Here is a 17,281-nt window from a genome sequence, read left to right on the forward strand (position 1 = left end):
CATCATTGGTTACTCATCTAAACAATCGTAGAGAAGAATCCTGGGTTCGAGCCTACTTGTGGTCATTCTTCCTATATATTCTATTGCCCTTTCATTGGTAAACCATCTATACAACGGAGAGACTATTCTTTGACAACAATGATTCCATTATGCATTTTTCGTCCCATGTATCCTTTATCTTCCACAAACAAATTTAGTTCTGGTATTAATCGAAGGACAACTACTGTAAACGAATTATATTTACATCCATTAGCAGTGGAAGATCGTAGGCAGAAGTTCTGGATCCTAGAGATTTTGTATGGTAAAAATGAAGTATTCAAAGCTAGACTTTTGTGATATTTCTTGTCGGGATAATATTTAAGAAATGATCGAATTACAAGTTTTTAAAGCTTTTTAGATCTATGCAGTACACCCAACAAAAGCTTCTACTTTGCAGAGATCCTTTTACCTTTGAAAAAGGGATCTAAATAAACAGATTTTACAGAAAATAAAATCTTGTTGAATGATGTAAATGAAGTTTTTTAAAATTGATAATAACATGCCAGTTGTATCACAAGACCATAATCTGTATACTCCAAGGTGGTTGCTTGGTCACATTTGAACCCATGGGGAGCGTGAATGAAATGGGTTTTCTAACTTAAACGTTACATCATTAAAGCAACGGGTTTTTTTTCTTAATATACCGTTAAAATCTGTCATGTAGAAAAATCTCGTAGGTTTTGAAAAAATTGATTAGTAAGACTCACAAGCTGCCAAAAAGATTATGATTTAACTTTATTTTGACATGTTTAGGGGAGAGGGCGAGCTGAATGCCCCCACTCACCCTAAATACCCCTACATATATAGGTATGCATCATTTAAAAGACGTTTATTTCATGATTTTGAATATGTTGGACAAACGAGAGTGTCGAGAACAAACTTGGATAAGTCATGTATGCAAAATTGGCATCTGACAAATGCTTGTAAAATTATAACAAATTACATTGTAATGAATTAGGCAGCATATTATATTTAAGATTGAGACACCGATTTAGTTAATTGTGTTTATTTTTAACTTCGTTGAAATAATTATTACGTACATATATAAATCATCTTGGAATGTTAGTTTTACAATTTTGACTAAAATAAACAATATATAAATAGTGCCTGTTTGGGAGGGTAACAGTTGAAATTGACACCCCGAGAAAACCATTGTCAACCGACGCGAAGCGGAGTTGACAATGGTTTTCGAGGGGTGTCAATTTCAACTGTTATCCTCCCAAACAGGCACTATTTATTTTGTTATACTGAATGTCTTTTTTAAAATTTTTAAGAAAATTGTACTGCTTTTATATAGGAATAACGTGAATTCTACAGCGAACCGTACGCGCATAATTTTCGCGCATGTAACATGTTTTAATGTTACCCGTTGCCAAGTGCGTTGCTAACGCTGAGGGTAATAGTAAATATTATTAACTGCGTCTTAACCAATCAGATTTCAGTATTTAACATGAAAGTATAACAATAAATGTTAACTATACAAACTAAAGATAAATATACACGTATCTCCATGATTATACATCATACGTAGATTTCATAAGTGCAACACCTCCCCTACACATACACAACTTTACAAAAAAATGACCAGAACAAATACGATTAACAATGTCAGATTTTGACATGCCATTTTTTTAAATATATATACGTTCTCGTCAGTAAGTTCATAAAATTAATGTTACAGTAGATCCTGAATTCTCTGTCTGGTAAATTTTAGGTTTACAACATTGATTAAATTAACAAATAAATTTGTATTAGACTAAGATAAATATACACTTATTTATTGGGTCATACAAATCATAAGTGTAACCCCCCCCCCCTTTACACAGACACAAGACAACTTTAGAGAAAACCAACCAGAGCAAACACAATTAACAATGTCAGTGTTTGACATACAAGAATTCCATACTGCTTGTCAGTAAGTTCATAAATGTAGATCCTGAATTCTCTGTATGGTAGCGGTTTGTATTTTATTACCTGGATATTCTCTTAGTGACTGTTGGTATGAGTACAGGGCAGCATGGAGGTTCCCTGCGATCTGTTGACAGATCCCCAGGATCTCCCAGGAGATGTTTCTGAGGTCAACATCTATTAACTCCCCCTGATCATGGTGGACCAGGACCTGTAGATCATCTAAAGCTCTCTGTGCTCTCAGTGTATCGACATGTCTAGAGCACAAAAACTCTAGCATATACAACAGTATGAGGGGTGGAATAAACAAGACATGCCCATTGTTTTGGTTACTAGACAGTTGTTCTGGTTTTAATTCATTGATATAAAAGATTTCATTGTCATTGCCCAATTTGATATTATATACTACAGCCCGTCTCATCTTCGTAGACAAGGACTGCCCCCCTACAGCCTCAATATACCTCTCTCTGTCTACATGACAACCATACATCAGATATGGCTGTTCTAACTTGACCTTTGTTATATCTATAACTGATAAAGCTTCCCTGTATCTGAATGTTTTGTAATAATACATGGCAATGTATAACATGTCAGACACACACCCACACCTAGCAGCTATTTTCAGCATGTGACAAGCCATTTTGTCTACAATATACAACTGTTTGTTAGAACCTGTGTTATTGTACAAGTTGTGTAACATAAACGCAGTACACTGAAGGATGGTGGCTGTAAGTTTCTGTAACATGACAATGTGATACTGTGTTAGGGGTAAACCTATTAATTGTTCCACAGCATGTAGGTCCTTTCTGCATATCCGTAGGTCTAGTGTGCCTTTTGAATCATTAATAAACATTTCATAAAAAATATCTTTATCAAGTTCAACCTCGGAAATCAGACTGAGTCCAACGGTAAAAACAGTGAGTTTGGGATTAACCAAAACATTATCGATGTATGACCTGATGGATGGACTGTGTAGCAGCAATGCTATACCCTTCTCATACAATCTATATAGTCGCGTGAATAATGTCTTTTGTGCATCACCATAGATATTGTTCAGAAACATGTTGTTTTCTGGAATAAAAAAATTAGGACAATTTCCCTCGTACACCCATTTAAGGAGAAGTTTAAAACAGACCCAGAAACCGACCATGAGATTTTGTGGACACCAGTGAGGTAGAGCATTTTGTTGAATCGCCCAGAAAACAGTCGTTTTCATGTGATAGGAACACAGTAGTTTCTGTTCATCTCGCAATCCTTTGTTAATGATTTCCTTTAAGAATAGTTTTAGCAATCCATATGTTAAGAATTGTGTGTGATTCATTGCATACACAAGTTTGTATTCCGCCTGTGAAAAAGAAATTCTCCATTCGTTGTCTGTATGATGTCCTAGTTTGTGTCCTATTGCTACAAAGTGACACCCATTTCTAATAATATCGTTTACAACATGAGGTGGGGGCCATGAGTGACACCTGTCTATCCATGAGGAGGCACACGGAGGCCAGAAATCACTGACAAAGCAATGGGCAATATCGTATTCCACTTCACCATCTGATCCACTACTACATGGTCCGTGTGGTGTAGAATCAGAGCGAAAAATAGAACACGTGACTTCTCTGTACTTTGAACTTGATATATAGAGCATTCCATTCATCCTAACACACGCTGACATCACTCTACTGTATGCTCTATCTAATGGTAACCATAGTAAAGTGAATCCTGGTGGACTCTCAGAACTGTCACAGAGAATCAGTGCGTGTTCTTGTGTGTTGTAAAACTGACACTGAGAGAACTCCCAGATCACTCGGTGGTTATTTGGCCATTGCATGTAGTCCAGGTCTGATCCACTCAATCTAAATCCTTCTCTACAACTCCCACTCAGCATCATTATTGATGGTTCGTTGTTTGCCAACATCTCCCTAATGTCCACTGTATGTCTTCTTGAGGCCACCTGTTGTGGGGTCCCTATTTTGAGACACAATCCAACATACACTGACTCAGATATATTCTGAACAGCCATCCTTCTGAAAATAAAATCTATATACATGTATTTAGGGGTAATACTAATAATATGTTTCTGTTCTCATCACAGTGAAATACAATTTTTAATTTCTTACAAGTTTCTGTTTTTAAAACAAAGTTCAACTTACTTTTGTTCTGCCCTTCTTAGAGTCGTCCTTTGCTGGGGATATTTGTGTTTTAATTTTAGCCCTGGAAAATCCCGAGTAGAGAATCGTGATCTTAAACAACCGGAAGCCTGTGAAGTCAAGTACATAAAAATCGCATACGTCATTCAATGTCCTTTCTCTTTTAAATAGCAGCCGCGTTCTCGATAACATCGTATCTGTAAAACTTGAGTGTGACGTTAGTGTGATGACATGTTAACTTATTGGCAGATACAGTTGAACTTGTACAGTACTGTAGTGTTTGTAGAAAGAGAAGACGAAAACTTCCTTCGAGGTTGGGTTTCTATAAAGTTAATTGCACCCAAGCGATATTTACAAGTAGCGTGAACACTCATCCACGCCATGTTTCGCATAAATTATTATTACACTGTTAATTGAACACACGCTATAAAATTAATGTCGATACCCTGAACATCCCAAGCGGTCTTAATAACTATCGTAAACAGAACTCAAACTATCAAATATTTCATTTCAATTACGTTTTAAAATGAATAGGCGTACGAACAATCTAATCACACTACGATTAATAGAATTTTAATTCAATCAATAGATGACTTTTTAAAACACAAATTTAACAATTTTCATGACATTTTAATCAAACAATAAGAGTTCATAAGTTAAATTGCGACAATTAAACATGTCGCATCCATGGTTATCGTAATATCCTCTTGCGAGTACATAGCGTGACACAGGTGACCCCGATTACCGGACGAAGGCATTGTTTAAAACCAACAACCAGTGTCTTGTTTTTACACCAATTTGCACTTGCACATAAAAAACTTTTGTGCCCCCGAACACTATAATGTGACCGTCCGGTTAAATGAGGTAAAATTTAAAGGAAAACTGTATTATGTGGTAAAATTTGACCGTCCGGATCCGGAACGCGGAATTCCGGATAAACGAGACAAATTATTGTGTAAGAATTCCGTTCCCAATAAAAATCGACCGGAAAGTGAAGCGTCCGGATATCTGGATAAACGAGACAAATTATTGTGTAAGAATTCCGTTCCCAATAAAAATCGACCGGAAAGTGAAGCGTCCGGATATCTGGCGTCCGGAATGAATGAATGAGGCTCCACTGTATAAGGGGATGTTAACGATAATCAATAAAAGAAATAAAAAAAAAGAATTTTGAAAAAAAAATAGAAAGGGGGGGGGGTGGTAGTGCACGGTCCAGTCCACAAGCACCTGTGCAAGATATGAGGCTCCTGAACTCATCTACACTCTATAATATAGTACTTAGATAGATATGAGGCCCGTGAACTCATCGACACCCTATGCGGTTCATGATATGAGGCCCGTGAACTCATCTACACCCTATAGAGTACTTGATATGAGGCTCGTGACTCATCGACACCCTATAGAGTACTTGATATAAGGCCCTTGAACTCATCGACACTTTATATAGTACTTGATATGAGGCTCGTGAACTCTTCTACACTCTATATAGTACTTGATATGAGGCTCGTGACTCATCGACACCCTAGAGAGTACTTGATATGAGGCTCGTGAACTCATCTACATTCTATATAGTACTTGATATGAGGCTCATGACTCATCGACACCCTATAGAGTACTTGATATAAGGCCCTTGAACTCATCGACACTTTATATAGTACTTGATATGAGGCACGTGAACTCATCTACACTCTATATAGTACTTGATATGAGGCTCGTGACTCATCGACACCCTAGCTATACAGTACAAGATATGAGGCCCGTGAACTCATCTACACTCTAGATAGTACTTGATATGAGGCTCGTGACTCATCGACACCCTATAGAGTACTTGATACGAGGCCCGTGAACTCATTGACGTTCTATATAGTGTTACAGGTTTTACTTATAAAAAAAAACACGTGTTGAGGGTTCGAATGTTTATTGTGGACACAGTGACAGTGGTAAATCAAATGATAGAGAGCCCTGCAAATATAAAATAATAATCCTCATGCTATGATAATTTACTTAATTTCCATCTAGATTTGAATTATCACATAATATCATAGCGAAATCATAATTCATTTTATACAATTACATAAAGCAATAAAAGGGAGGTAACTCTTACAATTTCAATGTATATGCACTTCTCCCATAATAATCATAAAAATAGGTTGCAATTAAAAATATAATAGACACATTATTCATTAGAAATTGTCTCACCATTCTATGGGAATAAGCTTTGAAATTCCTCTATTCATTCTATGATGAGTTATAATGGTTATTTGTTTATCTGTAATTCAATTAACAGAATACTAAAAATGCTATTTCATTAAATACATGGGATATTAGTTTAAATGTTACTAACCAGAATGAGAAATGGTCTGTTGTCAAACTTTATGATCCTCAGATCACCTGTTAAATCAAGGTTACCTGAGCTACAGGTATCTTAAAGTTACAGGACCAGCCACTTGCACACCTGTAGCTCAGGTAACCTTGATTTAACAGGTGATCTGAGGATCAAGTAACCCTGTCTTAAACCTGGCTTAAGCTGTACTCAGGTGAGAAGTAGTTGGGTTGCAAACCTGTGACTCAAGTCTATCTTACCTGATTACAGCTTAAGCTTTTCTCATTCATTGAAAACAATGGCAGCAAGACAGAAGTCAGCAAATTTTTCTGAACTAGAGAAAGAAATTTTGCTAGAACTTATTCATGCTAAGAGGGATATCATAGAAAACAAGCAGAATGATGGCAGAATGGTTAGTAAGAAGAACACAGAATGGACAAATATTGAGAAGGAATTTAATTCAAGACACGGCGTTAATAAGAGAACCATAACCCAGCTGAAATCTTTATGGAAAAATCTTAAAGCCAGAACAAAGTCTGCTGTTGCTAAAGAGAGGAGAGAGAAGAAGAAGACAGGTGGCGGACCAGCTGGGAAAAGCTTAGATAAAATTGCCAGCACAATTTCGGAAATGCTTCCGCAGCAAATTAACAGCTTGCAAAATCAGTACGACGATGATGCATGTCTCCATGGGGATGAACCAGATGATGACAATGAAGATTCAGATGATAACGACGAGGTAAATTTTGCAATAATTTAGCATCAAAAATTTAAATTCAAATTTCTTTGCATACATGGTAAATTTCTTATATTTTAAATGTGCATGTAGGTATTGCCGCAAACTCAATATCTCCGTCAATGCTATTAAAATAAAAGTGTTTTAAATACGTTAAAATAGAATTTAACGATTTTACAGTGTTATTAATTCCTCGCGTTTCATGAGTAATTTACGGTGTGCATGCTTTATTTTTTTAATTTGACAAAACCATTATATCAATATCATAATATCATTTATTTAGTCATAATGATTACAATTAATGCTTCGGTTCACAGATAATGACCACCAACACAATTCAGGAGGAAGCGCCGAGAATGTCAGAAGAGTCTGCTAAACAGCCGCAAACAGCATCCATAGCTTCTGCTAACAAACGAAAAGCTGCTTGTCCTGGACGTCAAGACCAAGTCAAGAATAGGCTCCTGGAAATGGCAGAAATAGAACATTGTAAGAAGATGACAATCCTCCAGTTGAAGGAAGACATTTTGAAATTAAAGAAACAGAAACTAGAGAATGAAATAAAATTAAGTGAACGTGATTTGCCTATGCCTCAACCCAGTACATGTGGGGGACCCCTGGGTACAGATTCAAACAACAACAGTGGATATTTCTGGCAGCCATATGCACAATAATTATTATATTGCTTATATGCGTACATTAAAAATATGAGATTAAAACGAAATAAATTTACAATTAATTAATTAAACTTACCTGTTGTTTTTTTTTTACTGAAAATGTCGTATTAAAACTGCTCTTAAAGCCTGTCCGCCTTGGTTTGCATTTGGTAGTACCGGAACTGGAACTGCAATATCTCCTTTATAGTCATCATCTGGTACCGGGATGGCAGCTTTCCTGGCAATATTGTACAATACTGCACAAGCAATAATGATATGCAAGGTTGAGGAAATCTTGAATCTTAATTGGTTACGTAGACAAGGAAAGCGTCTTTTCCAAATGCCAAATACATTTTCAATTTTAACTCTACTGTTACTCAACGCAAAATTAAAGCGCCTCTCTTGTGGTGTCCGGCAAGTAAGAAGGGGTGTAATTAAATAAGACCTGAGAGGGTATCCATTGTCTCCAATCAAAATCCCAGGAATATTTCTTCTTTCGAAACGAGCACAGACACTACTATTCTCGAAAATCCGACTGTCGTGCGTACTTCCCGGCCATCTTGCAACCACATTTGTCAGCATTAAATCATTGTCACAGATTGCTTGCACATTGATGGAGAAAAATCCTTTCCTGTTTCGAAACAGCTCTGCCATGTCACCTCCAGGTGATTGTATTGGGATATGGGTACAGTCTATTGCACCCACTATTCCTGGAATACCACTATGGTTCATAAAACCCCTTTGGATTTCAGTTACTCTATTTCCCGATGGAAATACTACATAATTCTTGTAAAGCGATGCCAGTGCAGATGATACTCTCTTCACAATGCGAGAAACTGAACTTTCGTGAACTCCAAATAGATCTCCACAAACTCGGATGAAGCACCCAGTTCCATAGAACCGTAAAGCTATCAGTAGTTGATTAAGAGGTGATATTGATGAAACCTTCATTTGTTTTGGCTCAAGATGTTCCCCAATCTCATTCAATAATTCAAGTACACATTCCTTTCTTAATCGAAATCTGTCAATAAATTCCTCTTCGGAGTAATTCAAAAAAGGGTTTGTCCTGTCTCTTACTATTCTCTCTCGCCTTATCAGTCTTTCCACTAAATAAATTTGGTCCATCTCATCAAAATAATGCTCCATCACTATAAACCTTCCTTTAAACCTGCCCATTACCTGGTTTACAATAAGCCTCAGTTCTGAGCTCTACTCAGATAAATCAGAGAGGTGTGCAAGTGATTTGAAATTTTTTAGCCTGGCTTAAGCCTAGATTACCTTGATCCAGACTTAAGCCAAACATATGCAAGTGGCCATAATTATTCAGCTAGTTCAAATATATATATATATACCCTCTGGCTGACCAAACAAAGATTGACAAAACTTAATTGGCGGCAAAATATCATACTCAGATCAATAAACCAACCACAACAACCCTAACAAATATCTGACCAATAAAACTCATGCACACAAATGTTTACCAAATCACTGCCCCTGGGGTTTATATACAGGTGTATAAAGGTACAGGGTGGATCTAAGTGTGTGTGGTGTGTATTTAAAATGTGTGTCAGATTTGGTTGGTTTTATCTTAAAATCTATATAGTACTTAATCTATGTACTCAAATAATATGATATTCATAATATTCATACTATTACAATCTCCCCCCGGTTATGGAATGACGTCCGCGTTATTCAACGGAGAAATACGGCATAAAATGGCATAAAAAACAGAATATATACATGTTTTTAAAATTGACTTACTGCAATGATGAAACAATGTTCAACATGGCCATCTGGTATACAATACACTAGAGTTCACATTATCAAAATGTCCATCCTTCATAATCTCTCTTAGAAATGTTGCTCGCTGTAACCATGCAGTCTGGCTTATCTTGTGCCATCATCACATAGTATTTGGTCCAGTCGGGTGCTTTTCTCTCTCTACTTGATATGAGGCTCGTGAACTCATCTACACCCTATAGAGTACTTGATATAAGGCCCTTGAACTCATCGACACTTTATTTAGTACTTGATATTAGGCTCGTACGGGAACTACTAATACTTAAAAGTAATACAATTAGTCAGAATAGCAAGTAAAAGGCAATCTCGTTTAGTAATTAGAATCGTAATTAGTAAATACCACTAATACAATTACTTATGATTTATTTTACTCATCAGTTCTGCAATTACTTAAATGTATATACAGATTGGTTATTTATTTACTCAATTTAATACTTATTTTAAGTAATCAAAATCATTTTGTTTTAAGTAATTCAATTACTTGTAGTAGACTATTTACTTTTTTGCAATTTCTAAAATGTATATAAATATGTTTTTATTTACTCAATATAATTCTCATTTCAAGTAATCAAATTCATTTATTTTCATTAGTTTATCTAATATGGTTTGTTATAGGTAATTTAATTACTTGTAGTAGACAAATTTATTACTCACTATTTCCTTTTTTTGCAATTACTAAAATGTATATAAATACTTGTTATTTATTAACTCAATATAATTCTCATTTCAAGTAATCAAATTCATTTATTTTAAAATATTCTCTAATTAAGTAAAAGCAATACTTATTTTATCTAAATAATTTACTTATTTCATACCAATATGGTTTACCCATTTGTTTTTTACTTGTTGTAGACATATTATTCTCAAAATATTATATCACATTGTTTTTAAAAATTGAACGTCTAAAATTCTGTTTCCTTGCACGTGCTGATAACTGTGAACTAAGAAAATTTTAGGGAAAAAAACACCAGACAACTGTGTAAATCAATAAATCTGTAATACCATAACACATATACATGTATAAATAAACTGGCTAACAAAATGTTATATGTACAAGGTTGCTAAATTGACTAGCTTGGATTTACAACAAATGTGCACTTGAGAGAAAACAGTAATTACTTCAAGCAATCATAAGCATTGCTATTATTTTTCCAGATAAGAAAGTTCTTTAAAAAAGCTACAGTATACAGAAATTCTGTTGGTAATAATTGCAATTTAAACCTTTACTGAAATAAAAAATAATGGATAGAAAAATCGTATTTCACATTTTTATATACACTTGAAAGGAAATTCTCTCGTTTCCTTCACAACAACCAAAATATTAGTTGTAAAACATACCTCAACATTGCATTTTTAAACATTTTGCAGGATATGCATGGCAAAATACGTAATGACTCACAACTATATGTACATTGTAAACAATCAAACATGCACGGAAATATAAGTAACCATATAAAACAATAAAAATAAGGAAAAAATAGATATACCTAGGAAGAAATTAAATTGATTCCAGATAATTCTATCTATATTTAACAACTTAAAGCAGAAAATAAGGCCCATTAATTAATAAAATGATGTTAATTTGTACAAAATGTTAATGAAACGTCAAATTTGCAGAGAGTTTGCTGCAAATTTGCAACAAACAGTTACCGCAAGCTTACAGATAAACATAGCAACTTTAAGATATTACAACATAAAAACAATTAATAAACACTTATAATTATTTAATCATGTCAGAGTTACTCATACATGTACTATGCTTTTTAATCAATATACAAATAACTTCTACTGGTGATTAACAAAGATGTTTAACTTAAACAGTTGCAGCAAAATTTGAGATAAAGGACACAAGTAAAAATTAATAACTTTGAATGTTGCACATTTTATAAATTTCAAAAATAAACACAAAATTGATGAACAAACCATAATGAAATTTGACTAATAGTACTCAACCAATCGGTGATGATTTGTTGCTGCAGATTGATAAACTTGAATGCAGTTTGATCACAACATGCATGCACAGATGGACTTGGACAAAAGTTCACAATGAGCGAAGTTCAAACCATATAGTTCTCAATTAAGCCTTGCAAGGTCACTGGTCATACATGTATTACAATTAATCACGGCAATCTTTAAGGCATTCTTGATGTCTTTTTTATGACAGTCTCCTGTATGTGCTCTCCGATTTAATTTCACACATAAACAATATCACACAAATAGCCGAATATCACAATAATGTCCACTATCATGAATGGAATGGTCAGACTTCAGCACTGTTCTTTATATGCCTTTCTACGTAGTCTTACACAAATTCTGTTTTCACTCTTTTTTGTTTGCATAGTTTGATCATAAAATCAGTGGGTTAGTTGTTCATGCAAGGTTTTCTTTAGGTCTGTGTAACCCGGTAGCCAGGGCAGACACCTATTGGGAAGATAAATGGATTTCATATAAGCACATTTTTTTTTCAAATTTAAAGCACTTTCTAAGAAAAACAAGTTAGCCTATCATATATATATCATACTTACTCCATCTATTAATCTCTATCAGTATATACTATATGGCTACAAATTTGCAATACTAACTCTGACTATGTGAGTAGTACATGAATTTTGGAAAGTCATATAAAATGTACTTATACACTATGTAATGATAACTATCTAAATTATTTACATTTGTTTAAATACATTTTGAATTCAAATTATTTTTTCATGCATCACAACGATGTCAATAACGAGCTTTTTGCTTGATTCGACACCCGGACGGCCTTAAACTGTTAAACTCATTATAAAAGATCACCGTCTTTCATTTTATATTCCAAAAACTGTTTAAACTGCCATTCAACGAATATATTTTCATTACTTCACTTACTTTTTCAAAAACGTGCTCATGATCATGCATGAGATGGTGCATGCAGTGGCCTTGGGTGTTGAGACTCGATTCATTCACTTATATTCGTCCTCTGTTTAGCCGTGAAAATTCCAAAAGTAAACACTCCATTGACAATCATTCTTTTACCTTGTGCACAGCATTATTCCCTTATTTTCATTCATTTTACCATCTCGGTGATGGCAGATAACACATCGTTTTTTTCAAAGAAATCTTTGCAGACCATTTAGTTTATAAAAAGTAAATAGAAAGAATTAAAATTGAAATTGAAAACAATGCAATGGCAATTAGTCTTTCTGTTAATTCTGAATCATAGTTTTTGCAGCTTAAAGTTAAATTTTCATTTAGAAATTAAATTAAAGTTTATTTAACCAGATGCAGAATTGATTTTTAATCCTAAGACTCCAAGTTAGTTCATCTTCGCTAGCCAAGGGTTTTCGGTCCACTTTGCTCCCCATAATGGAGCAAAGTGGACCGAAAACCCTTGGCTAGCGAAGATGAAGTTAGTTATACTATGATTATCTCATTGTAAAATAGTATTATAGATTGTATTTAGAAGTCCCCTTTCTCAATCTTGTAGATTCCCCATTCCAAATGTTAGTTGTCTCATGAAAATGATATCTTGTAATTTCCAATGTTTTTTGTGTAATGATTTATAATTGAATCCTCCTTGTGTTCAGTTGCTAGAAAACACTCAATCTCTATTCCCTTGTCCTGTGTGAGTTGAATATTACACATAGAAAAATTTTTCAATTTTTCATTTTTTTTCTTCTTTTTAAATCTTAATTATCATTCGCCTTGGACAGTATCAGAGAAAGCCCGAGACAGATTCTTATGAGCCAGAACCAATCAAAACTGTGGAAGGGGTAAAAATAAAATATATAAAAAATCGGCAACAATTGTGTTGGGGTTGCAGTGAGGTGGAAATTTGTTTTCTGACTGATTTGAATGAAACTGTCTTTAGAAATATGATTATATTTTTTTTGGCTGATCCTTCTGTTAGTAGCTAGTGGCTTAAGGATTAATTTTATTTTGTGAAGTATGGCAGAAGGTTATATTAAATTAAAAGAGGCACAAAAAGGGAAAATGGGCAATAGGGCTTATAAAAGGCAAATCTGCATAAGTTTTTTTTTTTTTGCTGATTTTAGGGTAGGAAGGTTGATTCACTTTTGATATCATGAAAATCTGTGAGCACTTGTGTTGCAAGATATGTGTATATTACACCTTAGTGTTATATAGTTAGAGTGTCAAGCACTGATAGAATATGAATTTTAAAAGCACTATCTAATGGTTTGTTTTCATTTGATAAATTTAAGTTTTCTATTAAGAAGTTTTAAAGTTCACCCAATTGAATTTGATAATTAACCAACTGAGAACTCAGTATGTTAAAAATGTGGCTGTCTAATCTAAGGCATCTGTTTTATTCTCACTACAGGTTCTACAGAGAGCTTTTGCCAAAACTTTGGACCCCATCTCCCAGTTTGTCCTCAATGAGGCTAGGTAAGGGGCCAATTGTGATCTGTCCAGTTTTAGACTCTAGTTTTCCATAAAGAATGATTTTAAGTTATGTTGAAAGAATAAATTCCCATGATGATGCCTTTTTGTTGATTTTACTGCATTTAGAGAGACTGTGTTAAATATTTCTGATTCTTTTGAGACCCCTTAATCTTTGCAAGGAGTCATTAGCAATACAATTATAAAACTGCTTTATCTGCATCTCTCTTTGATCCCAACTTCTCCATAGAGAGTACTTATAGTTAATTGCTATTACTGCCCCTTTTAGGCCCCGCCTGTCCCTGTCTTTGGTGGGCATGTTCAAGACCTGCCTGGGCCTCCTTAGTTCGATGCTGGCCAACAACAACGAGATCGGCGGTGAGCTGCACATCGAGAGGCTATACTTATTCTGCCTCATCTGGACGTTTGGTGGACTTCTGGACAGCGCGGACAGGAAGTCGTTCAGTGACATCCTGAAGAACCTGTCTAATGCGTAAGATCTTGAACTTAATTGTGTTTTTATATAGTCTCGTGATAAATTCTTTGCGGAGTTTTTTATAAAGTGCATCTTTTATTGAATAATTCCAGTAAGAAAAAATTATAATTTCAAAATATTTCAATACTGTAAACATATTACATTTGGTTGTGTACCGATATTCTTTTTAGCATTTTTGGCTGAATGCTAACTTATTGAAAAATCATTTCTGCCAAACATCGTACACACTAAATATAATATGTATACAGTATGTGATAAAGATATGTGAAAAGGACATGCAACAAAATGTAATCAATCAATCAATCAATAAATCAGAATATCTGAACTAAAGGATTTTTAGATTAAGCTAAAACATGTACATGGGATTGTTCTGTAACCTTTATAATTGTTTTGAATTCATAGCCTGCCAGATGATGACCGAGACATCTGTGCGTTTGATTACTATGTAGATGAGTCGGGAGAATGGGATCCATGGACCTCAAAGTGAGTTACTCCCCCTTGATTGGAAATCTTCAGCCTGAGGTTTTTTTTTCAAAGTCAGATTTCCATTACCTGAAATCCCACTGGCAGTTACTTATTAAAAAGTATCTTTTCGAGATTAAAGATAGGCTGATGGAATTGAAATGTTATGTGAAATCTTAACCAATATATTTTTTCATTCACTCAGATTGCCAGAGGCTGTGTATGCAGACAACCAGGACATGCTGGGGGAGGTGTTTGTACCCTCTGTAGACACAGTAAGTCACATGATGATTTTCTTTCTCAATCGCAATATCAGAACAATTGATGGAATTTAAAAGTTTTAATCATTCCTCTTGCAGTGTTTTAAATTCAAACGTTTTTCTTTCACAGATCAGAACGAGGAATCTGATGGAGTTTGCCTCCTTCTCTGGCCTTAATGTGCTGCTTGTCGGAGCCAATGGATCCGGAAAAACCAAGCTTATTGAAGAGTTCATTGACTACATGGAAAGACTGGGTATGTCTGATAGGGTTTGATGAATGAACATGTTTAATTGCCTCAGTAGTATTTTGGTGGTAGAAGCCCAATTTTGATAGAAACATGTATATTTAATTATGACAGGAATGTTGACCTTCATAAAAAAAAAATCAGCATCAAAATTTGACATGCTTGGCTTACCAGGTCAGGAGCTATTATGAGAATGGCAGAATTCTACTAGAGCACAGGTTGCTTACAGTTTTGATTTTTTTTTTTCAGACCCTCAGGCTGCAGTGTGGAAGAGACTGGTATTCTCCGGAGCCTCCACGGCCAAACAGCTACAGTCATTCCTAGAGTCCAACATCTACCACAGACAAGGTAAGAGTTACTTGGAATATGCAGCAATGTAAAATATGAACTTTGATCTCAGGCACATTACAACCAAAGGACGTGGAGGCAGGAAGTCTGGTCCTACTACTTATTTTGAATGTTCCATTCTTTTCTTATAATGTATTTACAAAATGAAAATATACAAACAAACCATTTGGTCCCTCCCCTCTTTGTCAAGCCCTTCTCCTTCGAAGAGAAGGTTGATATGTGCCTGGATCTGGTTTATTTTCCTCCTCTTCTTGAGGTCTAAGCTTTGTTGTCTTATTGAGTGTGTTATTTACTTCTCCAGGCTTTGTGTACGGAGCCAAAGACAAGAAGAAACTGAAGGTGTTCATTGACGACGTCAACCTGCCAGTTCCTGACGACTACGATGTACAGAGATGTAATGAGGTTAGCTTTGTCATCTTTTTACCTATTCACTTTAAAATATATTTTCTCCCAAAACGTCTATATTATTCATTCAAAAATAACTTTAGCGTTTTTCTAAAAATCTGTGATACTGTCCTATAGTTTTATTGTTGTTTGTTTGTTTTTCAGTTGCTACGACAACTGCTGGATGACAAGATTCTGTGTAAGCTACAGAAGCCATTTGAGATGAAGACAGTGGAAGGACTCAGCATCATCTCGGCCATGTCTATGTCGGAGCAGGCCAGCGTCAGCAGCCGACAGCTCTCCGACAGGCTGCTGGTCAGTTCAATAAAACATCAAGATTGTCCCAATATCAAAGATTTGGAAATTACTTTTTCAAATTTGTTTTTATTTTTTGCTTTAAATTGATCTTACGAGATAGGTTATATTAAATATGGCCTATCTTTCTCTCATGGACACTGCGTATGATTAAATAAAAGAATCACTTCCAGTTAAACAATGAAATATGAATTCTTTTAGTAACTACAAGTTAAAGTTGTTGATAATTCGGCATTGTTGTTGCAGAGACATTTTGCAGTCTTCAATCTGCCAACCCCACAGGACGATGCAATGAAGAGCATTGTACATGGCATCTTAGATGTAAGTGATTCAGTGATTTGTAGCCTTCTACACAGCTTTGGAAACTCTTTTATCACAATTGACTGAACAGAAATTTCATTTTCTTGCAAAGCAAACTTTGAAATGGATATCATTTCAACTTATAGATCATACATTTTGATTTCAAATTAATGGTTTGATTGATGAAAGATATTCTGCCTAATTTGAATTCTTTTAGGTTAGTGATATACATACATGTATATGTATTTCCGTGTTAAAAAACATTCTGATTTTTACCCCCCAGGTGAACATGACGGATGGCGACAGGCCTGGCCTTGACATTGACCTCCACAATGGGCTGGTCAAGGCTTCCTGTGAACTGCTGAAGGCCCTTCAGAACGTCCTGCGACCTTCACCCATGCACGGCAGACGACACTATCTCTTCACACTCAAAGACATCACCACCTGCTTCCAAGTAAATATTAAATTACCACACTTGGAATATATCAAGA

General features: G+C 35.1%; 4 protein-coding genes across 4 annotated transcripts in view; 2 read left to right on the forward strand and 2 right to left on the reverse strand.

Moving 5' to 3' along the window:
• Positions 1–1,242: 1,242 nt before the first annotated feature.
• On the reverse strand, positions 1,243–3,970 carry LOC128183566 (uncharacterized). The gene has a single exon (XM_052852639.1). The coding sequence runs from the start codon at positions 3,962–3,964 to the stop codon at positions 1,961–1,963; it is 2,004 nt and encodes a 667-aa protein (XP_052708599.1). The 5' UTR covers positions 3,965–3,970; the 3' UTR covers positions 1,243–1,960.
• A 2,569-nt stretch (positions 3,971–6,539) lies between these two features.
• On the forward strand, positions 6,540–7,818 carry LOC128183567 (myb/SANT-like DNA-binding domain-containing protein 3). The gene is made up of 2 exons (XM_052852640.1): positions 6,540–7,150; positions 7,465–7,818. The coding sequence occupies exons 1-2, from the start codon at positions 6,713–6,715 to the stop codon at positions 7,816–7,818; spliced, it is 792 nt and encodes a 263-aa protein (XP_052708600.1). The 5' UTR covers positions 6,540–6,712.
• A 91-nt stretch (positions 7,819–7,909) lies between these two features.
• On the reverse strand, positions 7,910–8,976 carry LOC128183568 (putative nuclease HARBI1). Its single transcript, XM_052852641.1, has one exon. The coding sequence runs from the start codon at positions 8,974–8,976 to the stop codon at positions 7,912–7,914; it is 1,065 nt and encodes a 354-aa protein (XP_052708601.1). The 3' UTR covers positions 7,910–7,911.
• A 4,301-nt stretch (positions 8,977–13,277) lies between these two features.
• LOC128185162 (dynein axonemal heavy chain 5-like) overlaps positions 13,278–17,281 on the forward strand; it is a gene marked incomplete at its 5' end in the record, with an annotated part of 34,705 nt that continues 30,701 nt past the window's right edge. Inside the window, 11 exon segments of the mRNA XM_052854831.1 lie at positions 13,278–13,352; positions 13,922–13,986; positions 14,270–14,473; positions 14,879–14,959; positions 15,144–15,213; positions 15,329–15,452; positions 15,693–15,791; positions 16,093–16,193; positions 16,341–16,490; positions 16,737–16,811; positions 17,074–17,244. Coding sequence (XP_052710791.1) covers positions 13,278–13,352; positions 13,922–13,986; positions 14,270–14,473; positions 14,879–14,959; positions 15,144–15,213; positions 15,329–15,452; positions 15,693–15,791; positions 16,093–16,193; positions 16,341–16,490; positions 16,737–16,811; positions 17,074–17,244 — 1,215 coding nt within the window.

The sequence above is a fragment of the Crassostrea angulata genome, chromosome 5 (assembly GCF_025612915.1).
Source record: "Crassostrea angulata isolate pt1a10 chromosome 5, ASM2561291v2, whole genome shotgun sequence".
NCBI classification, from domain to species: Eukaryota; Metazoa; Mollusca; class Bivalvia; order Ostreida; family Ostreidae; genus Magallana; species Magallana angulata.